The sequence below is a fragment of the Oryzias latipes genome, chromosome 13 (assembly GCF_053564925.1).
Source record: "Oryzias latipes strain Hd-rR chromosome 13, Olatipes_Hd-rR_3.1".
NCBI lineage: Eukaryota > Metazoa > Chordata > Actinopteri > Beloniformes > Adrianichthyidae > Oryzias > Oryzias latipes.
In genome coordinates this window covers 23,635,248-23,660,520 of record NC_136249.1, presented here as the reverse complement: position 1 = coordinate 23,660,520, position 25,273 = coordinate 23,635,248, and the positions used below count along the sequence as shown (strand labels likewise).

Here is a 25,273-nt window from a genome sequence, read left to right as displayed (position 1 = left end):
AATTAAGTGAGAGAAGTGGAGACAGACGTGCCCTGAGAGAAGGAGGAAGACAGAAAAGTGAAGGGGAAAAGGAAAGAAGCATGAAAACATCCAGCAGAGTTACACAGCGGGACAGGAAGTCTTAGAGGGAAACACCCTTCCTTCCTATCAGCAAACTGATCCCCAACACTGAGCACCATTCAGTCTTCCATCACATGACCCACGTGACAAGTATTATGGGGGACAGGGCCATGCTTTGTTACTACACACAACATGTGTACACTTGTTGGTCTTCTTACTCAACAATAGAATTGTACATATTTCTTGTGACCAGAGAGATAATAAAAGTGTAATTCTTCATAATTCATCCTTTGTTTAAACAATAGAGTGGAGTGTTTTTCAAATTAAGATACCTGTTCCCCTGAAGTTCTTAATAGGCCTGTAAGGGTTTTTTGAAGGTTTAAAAAACATTATTTAAAAACAATTATATAAAATTGTTGTCCAAGACAATCGTTTTATAAATGAATCAGCAGTATTGTGAATTCAAAGTCTTCAGTTATTTTTCAGTATTTTCAATTTCAAAACATTTAAAAGTAAAACTCCTGAAGTCCCACATTGCAGATTACTTAGTTTGAGAAATTAGATTTTGATAGCAGTTTAATAATTTATTTTTTTCTCTCCAAATATTATTTTTTGCCTCCCTTATTTATACTATTTAAGTAAAACCTTTTATTTTTTTTCAACGTTAATACTTTTTTGAGGGTATTGGGCTTCAGAAAATACTTTTATAGGGACAAAGTGATAAAAAAAGGTAATCATCACTAGTGCATATCATACATCACAAATCACTGATACTTATATATATATTTAAGCCAGACTAAAACCAAAAAAACTAAGATGGCAGCACACGTTCTGTAGTAGTGAGTTCTCCGTATGTCTCACCGAGTTTTTAGTGAATGTGACATGTTTCACTCCGACTTTCTCAGCCAAAAGGAATCATATATAAAAACAGGGTGGAGCCGTGATGGGACAATAATCATTTTTAGAATAAATAAACTCACTTAGCATTTCATTAGAAGGAAAAAGTTGTAGATGAGACCCCCAAGACAGTGACTTTCAATGTATTTAGTTTAGCCCAACCCAAATAATAATAATAACTTTTCTTTTTATATTAAAAAATGTTTAAAATTTGCTGTTGAACCCAAAACCTTTTTTTTCTGACACTGCTTCTTTTCATTGTGCTGCAGGATCCAAACTCCAGCAATGTGGGTCAGTAGACTGGAGAATCAAAGTGTCACAGGAGACTTCCTCTTCCACATATCTGCAAAGGATATGAGCAATTTCCTCATACTGGACTTCTGAAATGTTACAGAAACCATTTGGGGTGAGAGGGTCACGCATGAGGCAATTTCTACATGTTTGTAAAATCCACCAACATGTGGGTGGATGAATACATGCTCCTTATCTGTGATTTTGATCACATTTCAAAATGATCTGTGGCTAAAAAAAAAACTGTAAAATCCTAGTTGAACACTATAAATAAATTCAACTTGTTGATTCATCTTTAATAAGAAATCCTTTTCTTTCTGCTGTAAACTTTCTTTTCTCTTGTAGGCTGCTCTCCCACATTGTTCTTTCTGTGCTGCCTGGATGCTCAGATTATAAAAGACATGTTGCATAAAGCTGTCTCAGGAGAGAAATTTGATGATACATCTGAGAATCTAGAATACAGTAAAAAAAAAAAATGGGGGCAAGTTGTAGGAACAAATGCAGAGGAATAAGCCCAATAATTGTGACAAAACCCCAATAATCATAATAAAAAAGTAGAAAAAATGGCAGAAACATTGAATTGTATAAGAACAGTTAGGAATGTGGTAGGGACAAGGGATAAAAAAAATGAAAAGACAGACAAAAAGAGGGGGAAGAAGGTCATGGATGCCCTGGCACGTTAGTCAGACTGCTGAAGTCACTGTGATGACAGGAGGGCAACACTGAGGTGGTAGGAGGGAGTCACATGACCCAGCCTCAAGCCCTGGAGGAGAATCCAACAACCCATCTCCTCCTAACCACATGCCTACCAGATGGGGGATGGAAAAAAAGGCAGCAATATGGGGTTAAAAAGAAATGACAGAAAGTCACATTTTGGCAAACAGAAACACAAATGTTTTTTTAACAAGACCGCTAGTTTGTTTTAGGTCCTCAGTTGTTTTTTTGTTTGTTTTTTTGAATATCTGATCAAACCTAGCGTTAGCTTAGTGGTTTTCCTCCATCTTTCCAGTTTCAGCTGAGCTAAATCATCACCACTAAAACAAAAAAACATGCAGAATTCCTTAAGCCTCAAGTAACATTACTGTTGAGAAATGATCCATTTAGCCAAGAGGCGCCCAGATTCTACCAACTTGGCAAAAAGAAATCAAAACATCTCTACTAGAAAACACAAATAAATTAGTATACACTTTCATTTTTACAAAAGTCTATGGTACTACATGTTTTACTCATAATTGTTCTCTGGAACATTTAGAAGTATTTCCTGTGCATATCTGTAGTCTCTAAAGATAGTAGTCCACAAAACTTCACTGATCAACTTTAATGACCAAATTAATTTTTAATATTACGACGCAATGTTTAAGAGTCTTTGTAAATCCCAATTAAAATGTAGGGCTTTTCAGGTCAAGTGTCTTTTTACATAATAAGACGTGCCACAGTCCTAAGTCATTCACGATAAGAGCCAAAGAGCACATTCCTTCCCCCATCTGTAAATCTCTAACACACTTGCAACTCCAGTCTTACGTATTTTTTGTATGTTAATAAATTCCCCTGAAAGCACGGCTCTCTCACGGAAGTTTGTTCATAGCATTGCAGACGCTGTAAATACATATTTGTCACACTTGAATGCACTGAACTGCTGTTGAGTTTAAAGAATGTCACCCCCTTAAAAAATGAAACGATGGCCAAATGCCATTGCGCTGATCCAAAAATCTTTCTCAGCTTGCAAACAAAACAGATTATCGGTGTGGTCTTGCCAATGTGCGGCTGGTGTTTATAGGTGACTGAGGGGAAGTCTGAAGCTGCAGATACGGGCCATGTGAAGGAAGCTTTCGCTTCTTCCAGTGTGGTCTTGAGGCAACCCACTGTTAAAAAGTTGTTACACATTTGAGCCACAATATATTCTTTGTGTTCAGTCTTTCTACATAGACCACAATCTTAGTTTTCAGCTAAATGGTTGCTTGGAGAAGGCCAATAGGAAGCAGGAAAAGTGATGTAACAGAACAGAGGGTTACACCACTTTGTCAAAGTGCTTTTAAACTTTGCAGAACTAAGCTGAGCTGAAAACGCTCTAAACATGAGGGCCGATGAATGTTTATTGTGCAACCAAATTCAGGAAATCCCCCATGTGAGACTGGCAAGCAGGTTTGTGAACTTAGCGAGGACTTTATAAACAAGTAAATAAAGGCAGCAAACAAGCATCTCCCTCACACAGGTGAGGCCGCACAGCTCGGTTTTAACCGCGATCTCCCGTCTTCCTCATCTTAGACAAGCATTCACGCAAACAAGTAGACAAAAAGACCAGGAAACTTTTAAGCCAAGTCATCGGACTGCCAGTCACTGGAACCACACCTCAGTATCAACACCTGATGGAGCCAACCACCTATGCGGAGTGTGACTCATTCCAGCACAGTTACAGTTCTTTCACCAGAATTCACAAGATTGCGCACAAGTATGAGGATCTTTATAGAAAACAAAGCGGTTTACAGCACAGTGGATGGCGCCCTCCATGACCTCATTACGGCCAGTCAGACTGAACAGAGTGCATCTCCAAATCAGCCCCAGAGGCAGTACTTGCCCTGGTGAAAAACAACACTTTTTCACACATCACACCCCCTCCAGGACAAACAAAACTGCTGACTCATATTTTCCCCACATTGAGGTTCAATGTGAGCCAATGCAACTCTGCTTTGTTTATCCAAAAATGGGTATACGGCGCATTTTGACTGTGCGGGATCCTCTGGTGACATACACCTGGTTTACTTTGGTGTCCGACTTCATAGCAACGTTTCAATGAAGTTCTCTCTTGGTTTTAATAGTGGGCACAAAGTGGGAGAAAAAAAAAGTAGAAGCAAGGAAGTCATTTGTATAGACAGGTGAAGTCCAAAGACAAAGCACCACATTTCCCACATATATGCCACATCTTTACATCTCTGTCAACTCAAGCCATAGACATGTCCAGACATCACTATTGACTGAATGACAGGAATGAGAGGAATTCTGGGACATTCCCAGTAAGCTGGGAAGTAAGAAAGCCACTCCCTGCTTTCAAACCTAATGGAATTGAGGATAGATTACAATGAATCTCGCTTCTGTGGGCTCTGTTTGTTTCCACATGCATGTGGTACGTCAGGAAAAGATCAGCCTACGTTTGAGGAGAAACATTACTTGACACGTCGGATGTACTCACTGGGCTTAACATCTACTATCCCACCCCAATCAGGTGTGTGCAGTCAATCAGAATCAGGAATCCCCTGATCCAGCGGCGAGTAAGTGAGGGATGGGCCAAAACAAGCAGGGTTATGGATTTCCAAGAGGGAGGCTTCCTGTAAAGGATCCCGCTGGAAAATGGGAGCAGAGTGATGTGTCTGGGCAAAGATCTGGTGTCAGAATGTGGCAGAGCTCTAAACGCTCAATTTGCTTAAATGTATACAACTGAGGCTAACCATATGTGCAAAAAACAAACATCTGAGCTCCTTTAGTCCCAAACTGACAATAAAAAAACCTTTTCTGCACATCATCATCACAAAAAAAAGCCAAATATTTTCTATTCGGTTGGTAGTGTGTAGTTATAACATACTAACTTTAGGATACAAGACACAACATGCACCAGCAACAAAGCAAAGCACAAGATGGCCTCAAACACAGGATGAAGATACAGGGAAGGAAAATGAAGCCTGTAATTCAGCAAGGAGCCTATATAGAGTCCCATGTGAAAAAAAATTCAAACACACACCACCCACTCTCACTGACTGTGTCGCAACGCTTCCTGTCACACAGGCCGCTTCAAGCTGCAACAGCAAGAGAAACTTTGTGGCGCATTGAGAAGCAGTATCTTAACTCATCTTTAAAGGGAACAGATCAACTGTTTGGGTTATGTATTTATTTATTTTTAAGTCCACTTCTTCAGCTTTCTCTCGTGTGCATAAATCACGTCACACCTTGTGTCGCCGGGTCGAAGTGTGCATGTGTGCCGGCCCTCCTCTCCACACAGTCACCATTCCAGCAGCAACTCAACTCTCATAGGTCACGGGGCCACTATGAGCAGCCATACCACGTCCCAACCCCCCTTAACCATGGCAACCACATCACATGACCACCTCCCATGACCAATACCCACAGACGAGCTCGACCATCTGGAAACCTGACATGGGCAGCTTTCAAACTATTTGTTCAAACACATACAGGAAGAGGTTAAAAAAAATCACTTTTGTCCTACTTTGCAATAATGAGAGAACAGGAATTGAAACTTTCACCTTCTCATCACTTACAGAGAAAGACAGAAAAAAAACTAAACATCCTCTTCCTCTGCAAAAACTGCTTTCTTCTGATATCACATGTTTATGCCGAGGCAAAATGCTAAAAATGGGCTGCCGGAAAAAGAGGGAGGGGGGGGCACAGATTACATTCCAGTAATACACGGCAATTTAGGATGCAAAAACTCTCTTCCCCTCGTCTACTGCGAATTATTCTCGAGCACATTTGGGTTTTTTGCCCTGTGCTCTCCTGATCACACCATGTGCACGTCGAGGCCTTGAAGGAAGGCGCGATTAGCCTCGACTTCACAGATAACGCAGCTGGAGAGTAGCCGTGGCTTGTGATGGATCTGAGAGCTGCGGTCAACGGCGGCACAACAAGAGAAACTCGTCCGCATTGAAAGCAAATATCAAGTTGTCAAGGACGCCTTTTCTGCTAAAAAGAAATGACCACGAATTTTACGTGATGTGTAAAAGCTCTTATTCCCATTGTATGTGCACTTACGACAAGCTCAAAGGCACTGCGGAAGTGTTACTTCATGCATAAACAACAGAACCCCCGCGACGTACATTTCAGAATCCCATTTTTAAATCAATCATCCGAAAAAAGCCACTATTTGAGCGCACCTGTTGGACAAAACGGTCACACTAATGCCCCCCCCTCCCTTCCCCATGCCTTACAGTCCAGGCAAAGCCAAAGAACACACGATACTTTTGCTTACATTAGGGAACATGCACAGACACTCAACTCTATGCAGGACGTGTGCAAAAGGTCTGACCCATCAAGCATGTTCCGTTCAAGAAAAACCGTAAACAGGAGCTCTGCAAAAAGGCTGGACTCTATAGGAGGCTTGTCTTGTGTTTGTTTACCCTCCAGCCCCTCCAGCCATGCTGCGGTCGACCAGCCAGCAAGGGCTAGGTGATTCCTGTAGGTAAACAGCAGCAGATAGATGGCCTGCTGAGTTCCACCCAGCTCTCCACATCACTCCACTGCACCGGCTAGGCTGAAGCTCTGCTACACCCACACGGCTAAAAAAAACAGAAATTCAAAATAAAAAAGATGAGTCTCTTTGGCTGTTCTGCTTGTTTGGCACCACATTCCAGTAAAATGCAGCTTAAAATGACCAACGAGCTATTTTTTTTCACCATAAAAGTACGTTTTAAAAATGTGTTCAAAGCCATAATGTAGCTGGAAATGGACACCACAAAACCAGAAAGAGCTGTTTTCTTTCACTTTGAAATTTGACATCACACTGCCTCTCCACCTGAACCACAGTTCCAGTTCTGTTTCTGCAAAAGCAGCAGCGGCATGACTCTGCAGCAGAGTCAAAAGCGGATTAAAAACATTTTTTAAACAAATGTTCGAACACTTAACACAGGTTTTATGACTGTGTATTGTACCCCTATGAGCTTGCAGCCTACCACACTTGAATCCTTGATGTGATCGTAAGAGTTTGTGAAATATCAAACTCATTTTATGTCCGCGCCCTCAAACATCTGCTCCAGAAGAAAAACAAAACAAAACACATTTGTTCCTTTTTTTTTTGTAAAAACTCAATTTGTATTAAAAGTCCTTTTTTTTTTTTTAAACAACCAGCCCCACAGTTGAAAGACCAGTCTGAAATTAAATTTACAATCAAGTTAGATTTGTCAACAGTACATCATTACTTTTTCTTGTTACCATTAAAAACAACAAAATAAAGAGAATAAACAGAATTCCTTTGATTTTCCTGGTCTGGAGGCTCATTATTGTGTCTTGTTGTCCAGTACCTGTGCATTTCAAGATTTGGCCAGACCGACAGACATTGCAAAATGCAGGTATTTCTAGAAGGTTCGCTTAAAAACATCGTGAGAGAAAAAAAAAAAAAAAAAAATCACCGTTCAACTAGCAGAAGAAGAAAAAACAAATCACTATAGTCTTGTATTCGTTTACGGACTTGATCTTTATAAGATGGCCCAGAAGAAGTGTGGATTGATTGGCGCTGCTTTTTCAAGTGACACATAAAGGTTGGCACTAAATCTGAACTGCTGATTTTTTTTTTTTTTTCTTTTGGAAAGGCACTCGACATATAAGGGCGATCATGTCCCCGTATCACTTCAGTCAGGATCCCCTCGCACAAAAAGGAGGAGGAAACAAATAAAAATAAGAGTGGCACTTTGACACCTCCCTCCCCCCCCACCAGACTTCTTCGGACTTTGGATAAATTATGGAGTGTTGAGGGGCGTCGCTCCAGTTTGGGTCAGGGCGCCCACAACCTGTGCAGCGGCTTAAACAAAATATACTCTATTCCCTGTCTTCTTCTTATATAGAAATATCCATTTATGAGTTTGCCTCTCCATTTCTTAGTTTTTCCGTGTGGGGTTTAGTTCCAGTTGGGAGAACAGATGGAGTCAGCGAGAAGGAGTTCTGCTGAACCTCAGACTCTGGCTCTTGTGTTGACATCAATGGTGCAGCAGATCCTCCAACCGAGGAGAATTCCTGAAGAGTGGACCCCTCCCTCTGTCTCAGCGGTTCCCCTCCTCCTCTTCTTCTTCTTCATCCAGTCCCCCTGCAGCATTCCTCCCCTTCGTTCTCCTCCAAGGCCGGGGTGAGACGTCGAGAAGAGCTCAGTGGTACAGATTTGCTGCAACGCACTGTCAAGACAGGAGAATCTATGAAAACAACCTGCTGATCCAGAGAAGATCCACAATAAAGACTGATGACAAATTTGTGTCTTAAATGAAGTTAACAAGTTCTGCATTAAATGAACTTAACACTTCCCTAATCTGTCTGGCAAAACAAAAACAAGGCAAACACCAAGTGCACACGTCATAATAACAAAGCAGGTGTGAGGTCGTGAGGTTTAATCACACTAATAACTGATTCGTTACATTTTTTTTAAATAAAAAAAGTCTCATCTTACCATTGCAAACGTAAAACTGAGCAAAGAATCAAACTTTCGGATTGTCTGTGTGTGTGTCTTAGAGGATGACACAACCCGAGCAGCACCGGCCGTCGCCATTTGGCGTGGACGCATAGTTCATCTGTCGGACTATTTCTGCGAACACGTCGTCCACCGAGGTTTTATTTTTGGCTGAGGTTTCCATGAACGGGCAGTTCCACTCGTCCGCCAGTGCCTTCCCCTCACCGGCCGACACCTCCCGCTCCGCATCCAGGTCCACTTTGTTTCCCACCAGGATCATCGGCACCTTCTCGTACCTTTTCACCCGAGTGATCTGGTCCCTCATCGGTTTGATGTCCTGGAAGCTTTGCTGGTTGACCAGGCTGTAAACCAGGATGAAACCCTGGCCGTTCTTGATGTACAGGTCTCGCATGGAGGCGAACTGCTCGGTCCCCGCCGTGTCCAGGATCTCCAGCACGGACGGAGAAGAGTCCACCTCGATCTCCTTCCTGTAGAAATCCTCTATCGTTGGGTCGTATTTCTCTATAAAGGATCCCGTCACGAACTGGACGGTGAGTGCTGACTTGCCGACACCCCCGGAACCGAGAACCACTACTTTGTACTCTCGCATGGTTCTCAAGGCAGCCGACAATCCTGCTTCCTCTCTCCGCTGTTAGAGCCGCTAGCCGCCCTGGAGGGTTTCAAACCGCGCACCGCTGTGCCGCAGCCAGCAGTTTTGTACGGGCTCCGGTCGGTGGAAAACAGGGCGTGGCCGCGAACTTATCGCTCTTCGGGAGGTGAGCACGTTTCTTTCGGATTCAATCTTATCATTGCTCATGTAGCATTGTGAGTTTCCGACGACAGACCTGCCGGTTCTTGCCCAGGCTTCCCCCGTTTTCGTTCAAGCAGTCACAGTGTGTTGCTTGCCCTCTTTCGGAGAGTCAGGTTATACATGACAAAAGGTATTCACTTCCTCTTAGGGATTTCAAAGTAAAACAGCTACAAAGTATACAACACTGCAAAGTTTGTCCATGTACATCTGTATTACTCTTTACACCATAAAGTTTGTATTTTTTAAATAAAATTATTTTCCGCTTTACATTTTGACATTTCTGAATACTTTTAGACATTTTAATATTTTTGATATGTAAAATACATTTGATTTCCGGTTGTAATTCTGTTCACTTCCGGTAACTTAACAAAACAAGCGCTCTGCGCTTCCTGCCCGCACTCGGCACGCATTCTGCGTCTCGCGTCACTCCAGAAGTATTCTCCAGTGTTTAGTTAAAGGTGCAGGACGGTTGTTATCGCACAGTCAGCGCTAACACTGCCCCCTGCCCTCAAGCAGCTCTGCCACACCTTAGTTTTTACGAAATACGCGATCCGTGGGGTGACTGCTGTCTGACTCATAAGAAAACTTCCGGGAAAGAAATCTTCAAAAACTTTACGGATCAGCCTGTTGCACAATTTTTAAGACAGTGACTAAAAAAAAAAAGTCTGTGTTGCTTAAAGAAGTTTGACAACAAAATTCATCTTATATTGAAATCTTGAAAATATTCTATGTGAAACCAAAAGAGAAGTTTGAGGTTGTATGTGGATTTTTTCCACATTACAAAGACTATCTGCGTCATTAAAACAATGTCAACAACACAGTCCTGAATGTCACGAGATAAGACAGAAACTAGATGAGTAATTTTTTCTTTAGGTATGACATATTTAGGGTAGGTTTCATCTGTTCATGTTGTGTTTTCCAATAATAAACTACACTACTTAAGAACTACTTGGCACTTTTCACCAACATGTGATCTGTACCAAATTCCTTAAGAACAATACCTCAGCAATGCGCGTTCTACGTAAATGCCCGTTTGGGCATCCGTGTTCAGAATTCTTTCATTCAAGCATAGCAACTCAAGTTTCTTCGACCGTTTTTGGCCTCTAAGTTTACAGATTGAAAATTAAAGCAAGTTGAACTTTGACCAATCAGGGACTCGGATTTGGTAGTGATGTATTGATGGTGTCCCTTGTAACTCACAGAAATCTCAATTTGACAATTGATCATGGAGGAGAAATTGATAATTGCGATTTGTGCTATTATATGTAACACCAAGTCTTTCATATATTGGAATCGAGCTATGAAACAAAAATCACGGATCAAGATTTTCTAGATTTGCACCACTTCGACATTTCGCACTAAGCCTCTTCCAGCTGTAGGTGCTGAACATGAACTAGTAAACAGTAGAAAATGAAAAAGAAGAAGCAGCCCTCCCTGCTTGTGCAGTGTGAACACCATGGGCTAAAAGAAATCTCCGTTTTGCTAGTCCGTATAGCTTAAGTGTGGTTAGGTTTTTAATGAAGTCCTTACATTTCTTTGTGGTAGTCAGCTGTTTGCTGACACTATTTCTTGTTCTCTCTACCGTTTCCAATAAGAGCCTGTGAGCAAAGCACAGTGCTGACTAAACCACAATCATGACTTTATCCCCTGGAGGATAGCCGGGAAAAGTCCAGCGGATCAATAGACGTTTAATTCAACCACAAATTATCAACAGAGATCCTCCACGCACTCGTGATACGACTCAAAATAGGGAAATAAAAAAGTGAGTCACTGCGAATAGAGGGAGGGGGTCGAGTCACACTTATTCACCCACGCACAGGTGGAAGCACAGAGCGCTAGATTTGGCCAGTGGCTGCCTTTTGGGGAAACAGGAGATGAAACGTTGTGGATTGGGCTGTCATGTGGGTTCTCAGAGTGCCCTGCAGCCAGGCCAAATCCCATTAAGGAAAAACAAGCCGAGCCTATATGAAGACAGCACTCGGCTCCCACGAGGGCTGGGGAAGAATGAGCTACAGCTTTGTGAAGGGAACTGTCACATCTGTTAGAGTAATCACCCTGAATATGAGGATCGCCCTAGCCTGATAAAGAGGAGTTTGTTTTCACACATTCCTAATAATTAGTTAGAGGTGGTGAACTTTGCAGTGAATGGTGTCCCAATCCTCAGGGGGAATAATTCACAATTTTCATCAAAGAGAGAGGAAATAATGCTAATGTGTTACTTTTCACACTGTTGCATTGTGGTCCTACTTTTAGTTTTTTGTTATCAGTCTGCTCGGACAAAGGGAAGACACTTCCTTTGTGGAACACTGGGGAATCAGAAACATATCAAACAAGTTTCAAAAGAATCCCTCAACACCTTGACGATGATTAATTCAAGTACGCATCAGACAGCTGTCTCTCCAAAAGTAACTTAATTTAGCATCTACTTGAAAGCAAAAAGTGTTGTTCTTCATAATTGGGAATAAATTTAGATGTCAAATGGTTAAAACTACTATCATTTTGACGAAACTGCTAAACAGATCCACCATTATCAATGTATCAAAACCAAATCTAAGTTTACAACAATTATCAAATAAATTCACCAATGAAAATGATTGACGTTCTTGCTCCAATAATTTGTAACAATTAATAATTGTTGAATCTTATCCTGCTCCAGGCTGCCCGGTGGGGCAGTGGTTAGCGCTCTTGCTTCACAGCAAGTAGGCCCCTGGTTCAAGTCCCGGCTGGGGGACCTGAACCAGAACATCAATGGGGGACCTTTCTATGTGGCGTTTGCATGTTCTCCCCAAGCAGGGTTGTGATTGTGGACACACTACCCTGCGACAGACTGGCAGCCTGTCCACACAAGTGGCTGGGACAATCTCCGGCAGTCCTGTGACCCCGAAAGGGCATAAACGGAAGAAGATAAATGAATGACATTCATACCCCACAATGCACAAATTTAAATCAATATTTGGGGATTTAGTATGTCCTTAAAACTAAAAATGTTCTCAGTTGGAGTTCCTCATACAAATCATCTTTTATGCATTTCTAATCTGCATAGGGGGAGGGACTAAAATCTTACAGTAATACCACTTTAATCTCATATCATTCGCATCACACTCTAATTGAATTAGCCTGTCACAGTCCTCCAACTGACTTTTTTCTCACAAAAGGTAAAGAACCTTAACACGGTGAGATATCCAGTCTTCAATCATCCTTGCTTGTGTTCTAATGGCAAAAAGGGTCATTTGAAGTGTTTTATTACACAGAGACAGTTTAAATTAAATGGTTTAGGCTATAACTGATACCTAAAAAGATAGACCTTTTAGGGAATTTATCAAATTATATGGAACATTGCTTAATTTGAATGAGCAATTTAATAGTTGCAGAGAAGGCTTGTTCATCCCTTCAGGAGATTTAGAATAAATATTTCCAAAATGATTTTAAAAGAAACAGTTTACAAAACCAAAATGGAAGGATTTGAAAGCGTCATTTGAAACTCAGTTTATCACATTTGTGACAAGCATGTTAACCTTCATTTGGCATCCAAACATGAAAGGAAAAATATGTTATTTCATAATTAACTTGTTTTGCACATGATAATGAATAACAACATGTACCGCCTCCAATTTGTCTGCTTGCTGCATATGTCACACACCTCCTGTAAAAATTGAGTACAAACTGTCATAACTGATCTCTATTTGTTTATTTACTTTTTATTTTTCATTTTAAACACGTTTTACCCCAACAAACTTTGTGGCAGATTGAAAGGCTGAAATTGGAGTTGCGTGACTCACTTTGACCAGTAGAGGGCAGCAGTCTTGCATCGTAACATAGTAAAAAGCGGAGATTTTGTGGGCAGATGCTCTGATCAGCTAATGTAAGGGTTTTAAAACATTCAAACTTCAATTTAATTTAAATTAATTCAGTATTTCTTTTGAGCATGTTTTGTGTATTTGCAAATTTGTAGAAAAATTACAAATGTGTGGCAGAAAGAGAGCAACAAGATGTTGTTGATATTTAGTTAAATTGAGAAGTTAGTATTGTTCAGAAAGAATGCAACAAAAGGCTTTTGTCCTCTTCACCAACAGTTAGAGTAGTGTTTAGGAAGAAAAAAAAGGACAGTCATTGAGACCAGTTTTCTGTGCAACTGGTGGCAAAGTGAACCAGAAAACAGAGAAGAGAAAATACGTAATGCAGGCCGGGGCAGAGGCCAGGAACAAGAGAAGAGACTGGTCAGCAGCAAAAGAGTGGACACAGAGTCTCTTATCTTCCCGACAAAGCCGGCTTGTCATCTGTGGAATTTTGCAATTATTAATACATACAGCTGTTTCCAGCTCAGTGCAACTCAGTGCTGGGGGGGGGGGTTAAAGTTTATGGTTCAGACTCCCAGGGAAGAATATGACACTCTAACATCCTTGCAGACGGAGGAAGTTCATTATAGTGAATGATTTTGTGAACAAATGCATTCTCTTCAGAGCTCGGAACTTAAAGGTCTCCTCACAAGGAATCTGCAGTTGTGTGACAACCTTCAGGCAGACGTCGTGAATGTTTTTGTCATGAACAGACCATTGTTAAATGAAAGAGAAGTGGGTTGTGGGGGGTTCTGGTGGGAGATTTAGCTGAATCCCAGCAGGTTTCTGTGTTCTGTACATTGGAATAAGTCATTTCTGTCAGAAGGTGTTCAAAATGTTTCAACTTTTCTCATTTTATCCTCCTTTCATGATTTAAATAAAAAGTACAAATTGGGTTTAAAGTTTTCTTAGAAATTCTAGCACAGATAGTGATTTTTTTATGCTTCTTAATATCGGATTTTGAGCTAATTATTATAGAACATTATTACATTCAAAACTTTTTGTCTTGTTGATATAGAAATAAATAATGTCTCATTTTGAAAAAGGCAGTATCCTAAAACTAAATCCAGTGAAAATAGTATCCGATTATCTCTGATCAAACTTTAAGCAGTGAGTGTCAAGTTACTAAGCAATCAAAACACGAGACAAGTAAAACACCTCAGCGTAGTTGTAGCCTGATCGTGTGGAATGTTCTTCATCAGCTCTCTGGAAACAGTTTAGCTGACACAAAAGTGCAGGTCAATATGTTTTTTTAGGTTGTAATATGTGCATAAAAGTTTGGAGCTGATCTAAAAAAAGAAGTTTTCTCCTTTTCATTGTTCACTGGTCTCCTATTCACAGGCATCAAAATGCAGATCAAATACAAATTCAACAATTTGGGTTTGTTATTTTGCTCGAGACAATAGGCTTTAGATGCCTGGTATGACTTTAAGGTTGCTTTGTTAGAACAAACTAGCTCAGTAGACCTGTTTGACTTGGGTGAGCAAGCAGAAAAAAATACCTTTTGATTTGTTTTTACTCTACACTTTTGGATCAAAACACCTGGAGGAGATGTTGGCTTAAAAAATAGTTAACCAGTTCCAAAACATTAATAAGAGCAAAATACAGGGGAGCCCTCCAACAGGCGGAGGACCTGTTCAGGGTGTTCCACGCCTTTGCCTGACAGTTATCTCCAGTGGCCCCATGACCCCAAATGGGATTCACTGGATGGATAAATGATAGGATTAAACATGGAAAATCTATGATCTTCATTAACACTTTCATCTTCTCACTACTTCACCTCTGCTCGAAAGACATTTTCTCTTCATGTTTTCTCAACACAGTGTTCTTATGTCACTTGGTGTCTTTGGTTTGCTTTCTGTTCCTCGGCTTGCGGGATAGTCCATCCATGTTCCCACCGTGTGAAACACATCAGGGTTCACATGCAACTGAACTAAGACCCACATTTTCAGGCAGAGCAGACTCAATTTGTTTGGTCAATTTCAGTTTTCATACCAATGTGAATGCCAACTATGACAGCAAATTGCTGTAATGAGTTTACCTCTGAAAAGAAAGAATAATGGATGTAAGCTTGCAGTCATTTTAGAAAAACGCTTCTCTACGTCATTAAAAAATCATTGAGATTCAGCCAAGTTTCAGTCTAATCTCTGTAAGTGTTTCTAAAATTAGCAGCTCTATTTCAAGTCTGATCATTGACCAAGAGAGAGTATGGCAGTGAGCTAACACTGATGACTTTCTGTGGAATTTTGCCAAACTTATTTGTTACTTACTTCAGGTCCTCTGACTGATTTACCTTGATGGAATAACCCACAGAAACATCGGAGCTGACTGCTGTGGAAATGCAGAACACAAGATTGCACATGTGGAACAAAGGTTTGAAATATGGCACTCTTCTCGTTTTTCATTTCTCAAACCACACTTTGCCCATAATGGAGGAGCTTTGACTTTGCTTGGGTGTTGGAAACATTAGATGTGGTTGGAGCAAAATACTCCAACCATTTTGCGTTTTGTAGAGTTTGGTTCTTTGATTCCCACTAATGCTTTTGCATTTGCTCTGCAGTCTTCTTCGAGCACATAAAAACATGCATATCATTAACAGAACATTCTTAAATACCCAGAGGAGAGTGTGAGTGTGTGCGATTGTTTGTCTTCCCTGACAGATTCTTCAAAGCCTTTTGCAGGATGACAGATTTGGATGGGCCTATGAATGCATATAAGCTCAAATATGACTTTATGGGTGACTGCTGTCTTCAGCTGGATCAATAATCACTTTATTGGAAGAGTCATGCGGGGTCAGGTCAGTGGGATGAAACAACAGGTGCTCATGTCATCCCCTTTACTCTGACAAAAGTGAATCAAGCTGCCGATGACCACTCCCAGCTAAGTTTAGCAGGGAATCCAGGACAGGCAGATCATCTTACTCACATCCACTCTCACTAGCACATAGACGTGCTGAATGAAATGCAGAAAACTCGTTTTTCCCAGATCTAACAATTAATGCAAAATTGGGTAAGTCAAAGTACTTTTTTCACTTAAAACTTTGAGGGTCTTTTCGTTTCACAGTCGAATTCCTTAATGGCGCAGGACTCATTTTGAAGGAACAGCTTCCACTTTATTTGCTCTGCATCCTCATTTCCGTTCCCTCTGTAAATCAGTCACACACACCCCAAACACACACAAAACAAGGTGAAGAGAGAAAAAAAAAGAGACATAAACAGGACACCTGCAGGTGAGCGTGTGTGTACTTGCACGTCTCTGCAACCTTGTGTGTAATCACTTTTCTTCTCGCACATTAATCATTTGGAGACACAATAGACACTGCACTCTGGAACTTGACTCCCTCTTCCACAGACACCTATGAGCGCGCACAAACATGCACAGTGAACTGCCACGACAACAGGAGGAGGCAGTCAGGCAGGATAATAGAGTCTCAACAAAAACAAAAAATAGGAGTAAAAGAGTTTCTAAGGCAAAAAGGAGGCGAAGTCTGGGGACAGCCAGTATGTTCACTCAATGGGGTTAAAGAAGGGGAGTCAGGTTAGTCATGTTTGAGAAGTCAAAAGTAAATTTGCTGCATAGAGAAGTGAGAAAAAAAAGTACAGATTATTCAAGGTTGTTGACCAGCACTGAGATTTTGGAGCAGTGCAGCTTATATTTTGGTGACTTCTCTCTGATGCTTACTTTCTCTTTTAAGTGTGGCCTTCGAATATTGGAAGAAAATCAGATTAAGCTTTTATTAGCTTGTTCTTAAATTACACGCATCTCTCCAGCTGAATTAATTTCTGCACTGGGAAGCTGATGGACTCTTATCTTGATGTGGATTTAATGGAGAATGACTAGTCCTTCCCTTGGTAAATGTTCACTCTTTAAACAAGCCTCAACCAATAACAGCCCTGCCGTAATGAAGGAGACACTTCAGATTCAATCACTAAGCATGCAGGGTGTATCTCTGTCGCCTGAGCCTAGAAAAAAAAAAAAACACATTGTAAGGGGTTAGATTCCAGATAATAAAACTTTATTGAGAGTTAACCATTAACACCTGGGGCAAACTCAGAGGTAAAAAAAGTGGCCTGACCAGGAATAGAAACATTTATCAACTGTGGAGTAAATTATCAATGCACAACACAGTTAAGGTGAAGGTGGAGAGATTAGTGGTAACAATAGATTTGAAAAAAAAAGAAAGTTCCCATGCATCAGCTTTTCTAAAATACTCTTTAAAATCTGTTCATATTTTTTTTTTTTTAATTATCTTTTTTACCAACCATCTAACACGTGTTTTAGTTTAATAAAAATATTTTTAAGGATTACACTGGTGATGTGATGTTTGGGAACGAATCAAATCTTTTGAACAGATCATTAACGTGATCGATGCACAGGGTATGCAGCTTATATGCAATGAGCATGCATTTATCACTTGAACAGCACTGTTAGGCTTCTTGCATGGTGTACAGCAGGGGTGTCAGACTCATTTCCACCGAGGGCCACATCAGTATAGCAGCTGTCCTCAAAGGGCCGGATATAACTTATACATGTAACTAAATGTAATGAAACATACACTTAACTACTCCTTAATGTTAAACAACTAATTTATTTATTTATAATAACTTTTGAAAGTGACAATTACAGTTGCATAGAAAACATATGTTTGCTTGTTACTCTATCATAAATCCTTTTAAATTTGATTCTGTCAGGTTAGGTTATATGGACAGTGTTTAAGTCCTAATGTATAGTTGCCCAATCTTCCCCCTATATATATATAAATACACACCAATTTTTATTTCTTATTTTAAGAAATCAAAAACTTTTATGCTCTCGGGGGCCACATAAAATGACATGGAGGGCCACATTTGGCCCCCGGGCCTTGAGTTTGACATATGTGGTGTACATGATCTGGGGAGTGCAAAAAAAATGAAAAATCTGTACAATATGCCCGTGGGTCACCTACTTCACCCTTATTTACCCCTGCATGTTGTTTAAGTGTTCACTATGACCTGTTGCCGGCAGCTTACCCATAGAAAAATGTACACAAATGTTTTCACTCTATGGGCTCACTTATGGTTCCACAACTTTAAACTAACCTAACCCAACCCCTACCACTTAAAAAGGACAATTAGGGAAGAGGGCAACAAGATCTACGAAAAGAGATCTGAAGTGTGAAGACGTCTTTTCATGATGTAGAACCAGAAACAGGATTGTAAATCCAGAGTGGCCTCAGCTTTTGGAGCCTTTCTTTATTTTTGGCCCAGAAGCCAATTAGGCCTCAAGTTACCACAACCATCTCTAGGTGTGATACATCTCTTTTACTTAACTCAGATTTTAGAACATTTTCAGAGTCTTTAAAACAAACCTTTATGGCATTTAGCAAATGTGTAAACATGGCAAACTGGTCTACCCAAAGCAGTTATAATTACATATTTACCAACTGAATAATCTCTGAGATTTATCCATGACATAAAATGTCACACAAACACTGGATTGGATGTAATTGGATGTAAAAATGAACAGTTTTATTGAAATTTTCTATTCCTCGTCAACAGGGGAAAAAAATCTATTGCATAGTGCCTCCCTATTTTAGGGAGGGAATGTAGTGCATTATATTTCAGAAAGGTCGAACTGAGAATGAAGTTAAAGATGTCAAACTTGAGAACATTTCTCAGTTTTGACAGGATAAGTACATCTTGTTTTGCCAACAAAGACAGTGAAGATGCTCAAGACCAAGAAGGTGTTTTAAGGCCCTGGGGAAAATTTCATGTGGATTCATAAAAAAAGGAAAAAAAATCCCCTCCAGGTACCCTGGAGTGTTTGAACATCTTTTGTGCACAACTGTTCATTTGACTTTTGTGCGTGTGGAAACATATTTTAGTTTCAATTTTAGCCATATTTCTATGCCTTTACTTAGAAATTACCGTTGACAATTGATAACAGCGTGAAGCACAAAGCTGGAAAGCCTGAATGGCTGGATTCATGCTGCTGGACAACTTACCTTTAACATTATAACTGTTGCAGTCTTTGGTAGCTCCAATCATATGTTTTCATGTCTAATTTAACACCAATTCTAAAAAAAAGAGAGAGAGAGAAAATTTCCTACATTAAGTTTGACGTCTTCAAATTGTGTTTTTTTTCTACTAATGTCTGTCTTTTCAGCTGATCTGGAAAAAAAAAACCTCAAAAAGCTACCGTAATTAGAGAAATATATTTTATTGTAATCCATTTCTAATTAAAAAAAATGAAATAAATGTATTAAGATGTGGTTTGGTGTCACCCAGAATGCAGAAAACCGCTGGATTAAAAATAAATCTGTTTAAACTTTGTGTTATTATCCTCAATTACTGCAAAGATTTTAAACCACATTTCTGCATAAATGTTGTCTGTGCAATTATGTAGTTTAAGGAAACAGATTATACAATGCAGAGAAAATAAGTGTCTGCACTGCTCTCCTGAAGCTTCTTTGCTTTTGTTTTTCTTTTCCCGGGTGTGGTTTCAGATCAAAGTTGTTGCTTAATGACTAAATATAAATGTGCATCTGCATGCCACATGTCAGTGCAACAAAAGAAAAAAAGAAAAAAGCAGCCATGTATTTATTTCAAACTATGTGCCAATAAAGAGGAAAAAGAGGGGAACTCCTGTTTTGAAGGCCTTGTGGCTGCATAAAACACACACTAAACAAACTTTTATTTGGAACAAGATTAATGGCATTTATTGTTTTGAAGCACAAAAGGAAGCAGGATTGGGTTTTATTGATCATACTATGCAGCCTGCAGAAGCAAAGATGATGACAGGGAAAAAAGTTATTTTATAAATCAATTTTATCCTGACACATTAAAACATTATTAACCAGAATGAAGGGTGTGGATGATTAAAAAAGTAATTTTGATGGATATCAAAACCTCCAAGGCAAACCAAAAAAGCTGAGGACAGAACTAAAACTGTAACACATCAAAACCTGAAAAAAGTTTACAATGGACTAAAAAAACTTATGGTGAATCACTTCAATGTATTTTTAAATACTGAACGGAATCAGCTGATGACATAAACATAACATAACTCTAACAAAATACAACTGAGAAGACAAAAGTTTTAAAAAAAATAACTAAAGCAACTGTATCAATTCTCACAGCATAAGCTGATATTCTAAAAACTGTTCTCATGCAGGAAATGTAAAGTTTACATCACATTTGGAAAACAAGAAATGTACACAGGAAATTTAAAGTGACTTCTACAGAATTACAAACTTCTGGCCCACCGGAGTTAGGAATTGGACTTCACATGAAGTTTAAGTTACTTCAAATGAGTTATCTCTGCATTTCTCTTCTTTTTTTAAGGTCATCTTGTTTAACGAAGTGCCCAAATCTCAAAAACTACAGGCTGATCACTAAATCGCTGGTTAAATTCTTGGCTTTAACAGGCTGCATATTTGTGTTTTATTGGGTAAAACCTTGCAAAGAACTATTTACAGCTTGCAGCTTTTGTGGCTTTCTTTAGGTCTCACCAAATTCCTAAGAGTTTTTGTTTTTGTTTGCATGACTGAGAAGCTGAAAAGTGAGACTGTGTCCTCTCTGTTTGATGGAATTGTGTACAGATAGTTAACCACTTAAGGGTTGTCCAAAGAGATACATGAAAAAATAACCACAGGATGCCCTCATAATATAATCAATCCCATGTTTTCTGGTGTTGTATCAAAGTACGTCTACTAAAAGAGTTGGGTTATTACTGACTGTGTTTTCGGTACAAATTGAGATGAATAACTTAGTGTCTTTAATGTAAAATGCAGCAGCATCTCTGTAGAATTTAAACCCTCAGGTTATTTCATTTCCTTCACAACAGGACACATTTAATAATCCAGGAAAGAGGGGAGCTCCAAGGGCTTTTATTACCCAAACACTCTCCCTTATCGACAAACATTTGTTTACGTCGACTTGCAAGAGTCAGATTTAAAAACTACTGTGAAAGTAAACGTTTCTGAGGAGCTAACGTTTTCCAAACACAACATTACTGGAGAAACTTTAATGGTTAAATGAAAGACGTCCAGTAAAAACAGATGTGTCATTTCATGGGAACATTTTCCCACAGGACAGAAGCTTCTAGACTCTTAGACGTCTTTACAGAAAATGACAGGACACGAGAAAGAGGATGTGTTAAGCCTAACCCTGTGTTCTATCATCTATCTGTAAGAACATCGATATATTCCTGTTTGGCTGTTTCAAGAAACAGTTTTTCAGACGCTTAAAAACATCGAATGTGGAACACACTGACCCACCGTGGACAAATACGTGTTCATAATTTTCATGTAATGAAAATGGAATTAATTTTTTCCTGAAAACTTTTTGCTCATGTCCTATCATTGTTCATGATCTCCTTCAGTTTTCATAATGTATCTTATCTCCTCCATTTTCTGCCATGCAGCAGGAGCTTTTTCATTTCAGCTCCATTCTTCTTATCTCGTAGCTCATCTGGCGGTCCGGCTTGCTTTCGCTCTGTCTGGGAAGGCTGTCATCACTCCCCCCTGCTAAGATGTTTGCAGAACTTGTGATTATCTGCTGAGAAGGAAGAAGGTTTTTTGTTGTCGTTGCTAAAATTAGATTTAAGAGATGAAAAACTTAAATAATTTGGTTCAACGATTACATAAAAAAATGACACACTTACCCTAATTCACAGTCTCAGAGATGTTGATTCACAGTTTGCAGTTGTTAAGTTTGTCATTCATTTGATTTGTTCACAAGAGTCAGAAAAATCAACAAAAAGTCAAAAAGGGGTGACGTCCTTTCTAACAAAAAAACTGATTTTTCTCATTTTCAACATCTATTAACACTTTCTCTTCCACCTCCATCTTTTACTGTTGAATCTTAGGATACACTAATTTGTTATCATCAAAATAATAAAAAAAAGTCCAAAAATTATAGGATTGTGCATCATTTTTGATATTCTTTAAAAAACAGACCTAAATTTACCTGAAGCGTTGGAGCTTGCCCGTGTATTGAATGGAGGGAGGCATGTCTGCTTAGCATCCATTCTCTGTGCCTGCCTTTTCATAATAAGGTTTCCTGCCACGTATCCCAGCTATGGTGAAAACCGGGAATATCCTGGTCAGATTCACAGTCCATTACACTCTTGTGAAAAAACATTAAGAACTCATTATGTTTCTCTTTAAATATGCTAAAACAACACACACAACAGATAACCAGGGGTATAACTAGGGTTATATCTTTGTGAACATAATTGAGATTTTACCTAAGGTTCCTATTTTCAACCATTAATTGATTTTACCGCTGATAATAGCATGAATGTCGTTGCTACAAGCCTTTTTCATCTCCTGATTCACAAAAGTCATTTCACACTTAATTTTCATTTATGTCCTCCATCATGAGAACATGCTGTCTTTTTAAACACAATATTTAGCTTTTTAAACTACTTTAATAAAGTAAAAAATTAATTATACCTCAGTGTTAATATGAAATTTAAAAGATTCTATAATATGAAAGAGAAACGTCATAAAAAATTATAACTATACATCGAATAATATGTAATGGATATCAAATAATCTTAGATCCTTATAGGAAAACTAACTTCACTCATTTTGAACAGAATTGGGTGTTAAATCTACCTTAATTTAAATAATGTTGGGTATCTAACAGTTAAGTATCTTATTTACAATAAGTATCCAAGACAGAATGTATACAATATTTCCTTCTTTAGCTTATTTGTTTAGAGGAAAAAATGCAAAGCACTCTTAGGTAAAATACTTGGACATCTAAAATAGAAGGTTTCAGGAGTTAGGCTTAGGCAGCTGTTTGTATGCATCGTGATAGACAAGCCACAATTCATTTTAAAATCCTGTTGACATGTAAACAAGCTGAAACACAACCCAAACACACATCCACATGTGCTGGGTTCACCTGCAGCCTTGAGAACAGCAGAACAGGTTTACATAAACACGAGGTTGGAGAGAATATTCCTTTCTTATGGATCCTATGTCTTCTGTCATTTTAAATCAATAAAATATTAAACTTTTGTTAGACTTCAGTTAGACTTGTGTCAGCCCGATAATCTTTTTCTGACTGGATCAGCATCTTATTGCACCGTTCCAGCTGACCAGCAGTTCGATTGAGTGCATCGCAGAGTATTATCTGGAACTCCGCAGATACACACTCTGGATTTGCAGGCATTGCATCAGCAGCTATTTTGACATTCAATAATTTCTGAGTCCCCTCGACCTGAACATCCCCATCTGGCTTTTCCACACGCAAAGTGCTTTATAATAATAACATAGGGTTTAACTGAATCTTCACTCAATGCTCGGTTTAGGAAAAAGGTCACGATAACGTCCAGAAATCAGCCATATAGTCTGATATTACCATTTAAGAATAATGACGGTAGCTGTTTCTGTGTTTTGTGGGTAGGTCAATGGCTGACTGAGGCATGCAAACACATGTCAAAATTTTTAAAGTAAAGCCGCAGAACAGGAAAGCATCCAAGAGCCACCTAGAAAAAATATTCCTCACACCAGAGTACTTGGCTGCTGCAGCTGATATTCGCATAAACAGGTTGTGTGACTTTTTTTCATAAGAAAGTACAGCATGTTGTGTACGAGCAGTCATTGCGAAGGACTCCGTTTTTCCCAAGCACAGCACCGTCTGCGCAAAAATAAAAAAGGCACAGCAGGCAAATCTGAATGACAGTGCAGGGCAATAGCCCATAAAGATAGAGAAAAGTCCAATTTCATACATCAACTGAGCACAAGAGCTGAACTGACAGACAGAGAGAGCATCCAGGAGTTAACCGTCATGGTGTTTTATCAGCCTTTATGACTTCATTTATTTATGAAAACTGGCGTGATTTGTTTATAGTTGAATCTATAATTCATCAGCTTTACGTTTAGAGTTATCTCCTTATCAAATGCTGCCAAAACATGGATCCTGACTTTCAGATTTAACATGCAAAATCTAGTTGGTTTTCTCATGAATTCAGGTGTTATCCTGTTTGCATAACTTTTTTAAAAATGTTCTTTTTGAGCCGCCTGTTTCCCTTTGGGATGAAGGCTGTAAGAATCCTTGCATTCCTTTAATCTTAAAGGAACATGATGTTTCCACACTACATTGCATTTCCTTTCACAAAGGCAACGTTTATTCAGATCATTTTCAAAACCATTTGCAATGTGACTTATCATATTATAAAAAATAAAATAATGACATATGCATAGGTACATGACCCACAGAAAGAGAGGGAAAGAGTGTTTTAGAAGACAGAAAATGTCGAGTGTCTCGGTCTTCCAACAGGATAATTGACCAAAACCAAAAAGCACTACAGAGTGGTGAAGTCCAAACATTTATACTACCTCAAAGTGGCATTCTATGAGATGTAATTCCTGTTAAAAATATGTACAAGCTGAAGTATTAGGGCGTCTTTTAAAGCTGAGGCAACTGGGGCAGATCTCTCATGAGGAGTAGACCAAAATACCTGTTGACGGGTGCAGAAGTCTGACAGGTTCAACAATCATTTGATGACAGCAACTGCCTTCAAAGAATCTTCAACGGAATACCAAGGAAAGTGTACCATCATGCCAAGTTTATGAGTTTTTTTGTTTTTTTAATTTGATAAACACATTTCTGAGACACTTATCTTGTCAGCATGATCCAAACGTTTCTTAAAGCCCCATTGTATACAGTGGTGGAAAAAATTGTTGGTACCCCTCAGTTAACGAAAGAAAGTCCACAATGCTCACTTAAATGACTTGAAACATTTAAAAGTAACAATAAATTAAAATTGATTGAAAATTAAATAAATACAGAAATACATTTAATTGCAGTGATTGGCTCAAAAGGTTGTGCAACAAAATATGAAGTTATGGGTATCATCATTTTTGTCCAGTCCTATTTCATTACCGGTAGTTTATTTTTTTAATTACTTCTGTTAATCAACAACTAAAAAGTAATGGCTGATTTTGACAATTTACTTTTCTATACATTTTACTTTATTGTTACTTTTGAACGTTTCAAGTAATTTCAGTAAGCATTGTGGACTTTCTTTCTTTAACTGAGGGGTACCAACAATTTTGTCCACTGTACAACTTGGTCCATGTTTTCTGCCCTGCAGTTCATCATCACTCCACTAGAGGCATTAGAAGAGCTTTTCCTTCAAAATGGCTGCTTCCGCGAAATCCCCAAAACACTCACTGGGAATTTTTTTTTGCTAGTTTTTAAAACTTTATAAAACAGATAACTAATC

The 25,273-nt window shown here is 39.1% G+C and overlaps 1 protein-coding gene and 1 long non-coding RNA gene across 2 annotated transcripts in view; one reads left to right on the top strand and one right to left on the bottom strand.

Annotated features, from left to right (window-relative positions):
- Positions 1-7,029: 7,029 nt before the first annotated feature.
- Positions 7,030-9,474, bottom strand: LOC101171097 (ras-related protein Rap-2b-like). The gene is made up of 2 exons (XM_004075357.5): positions 8,405-9,474; positions 7,030-8,135 (listed from the first exon to the last, which is right to left on the bottom strand). Exon 1 carries the CDS (start codon positions 9,012-9,014, stop codon positions 8,463-8,465), a length of 552 nt encoding a protein of 183 aa, XP_004075405.1. The 5' UTR covers positions 9,015-9,474; the 3' UTR covers positions 7,030-8,135; positions 8,405-8,462.
- LOC105355414 (uncharacterized) overlaps positions 9,062-25,273 on the top strand; it is a 44,164-nt gene continuing 27,952 nt past the window's right edge. Inside the window, exon 1 of the long non-coding RNA XR_002291507.3 lies at positions 9,062-9,180. This is a non-coding gene — a long non-coding RNA (uncharacterized LOC105355414). The remainder of the gene's footprint in view (positions 9,181-25,273) is intronic.

Bases quoted from the DNA above. Each gene is read 5' to 3' on its own strand.
- LOC101171097 (XM_004075357.5), bottom strand. From the start codon at position 9,014: ATGCGAGAGTACAAAGTAGTGGTTCTCGGTTCCGGGGGTGTCGGCAAG.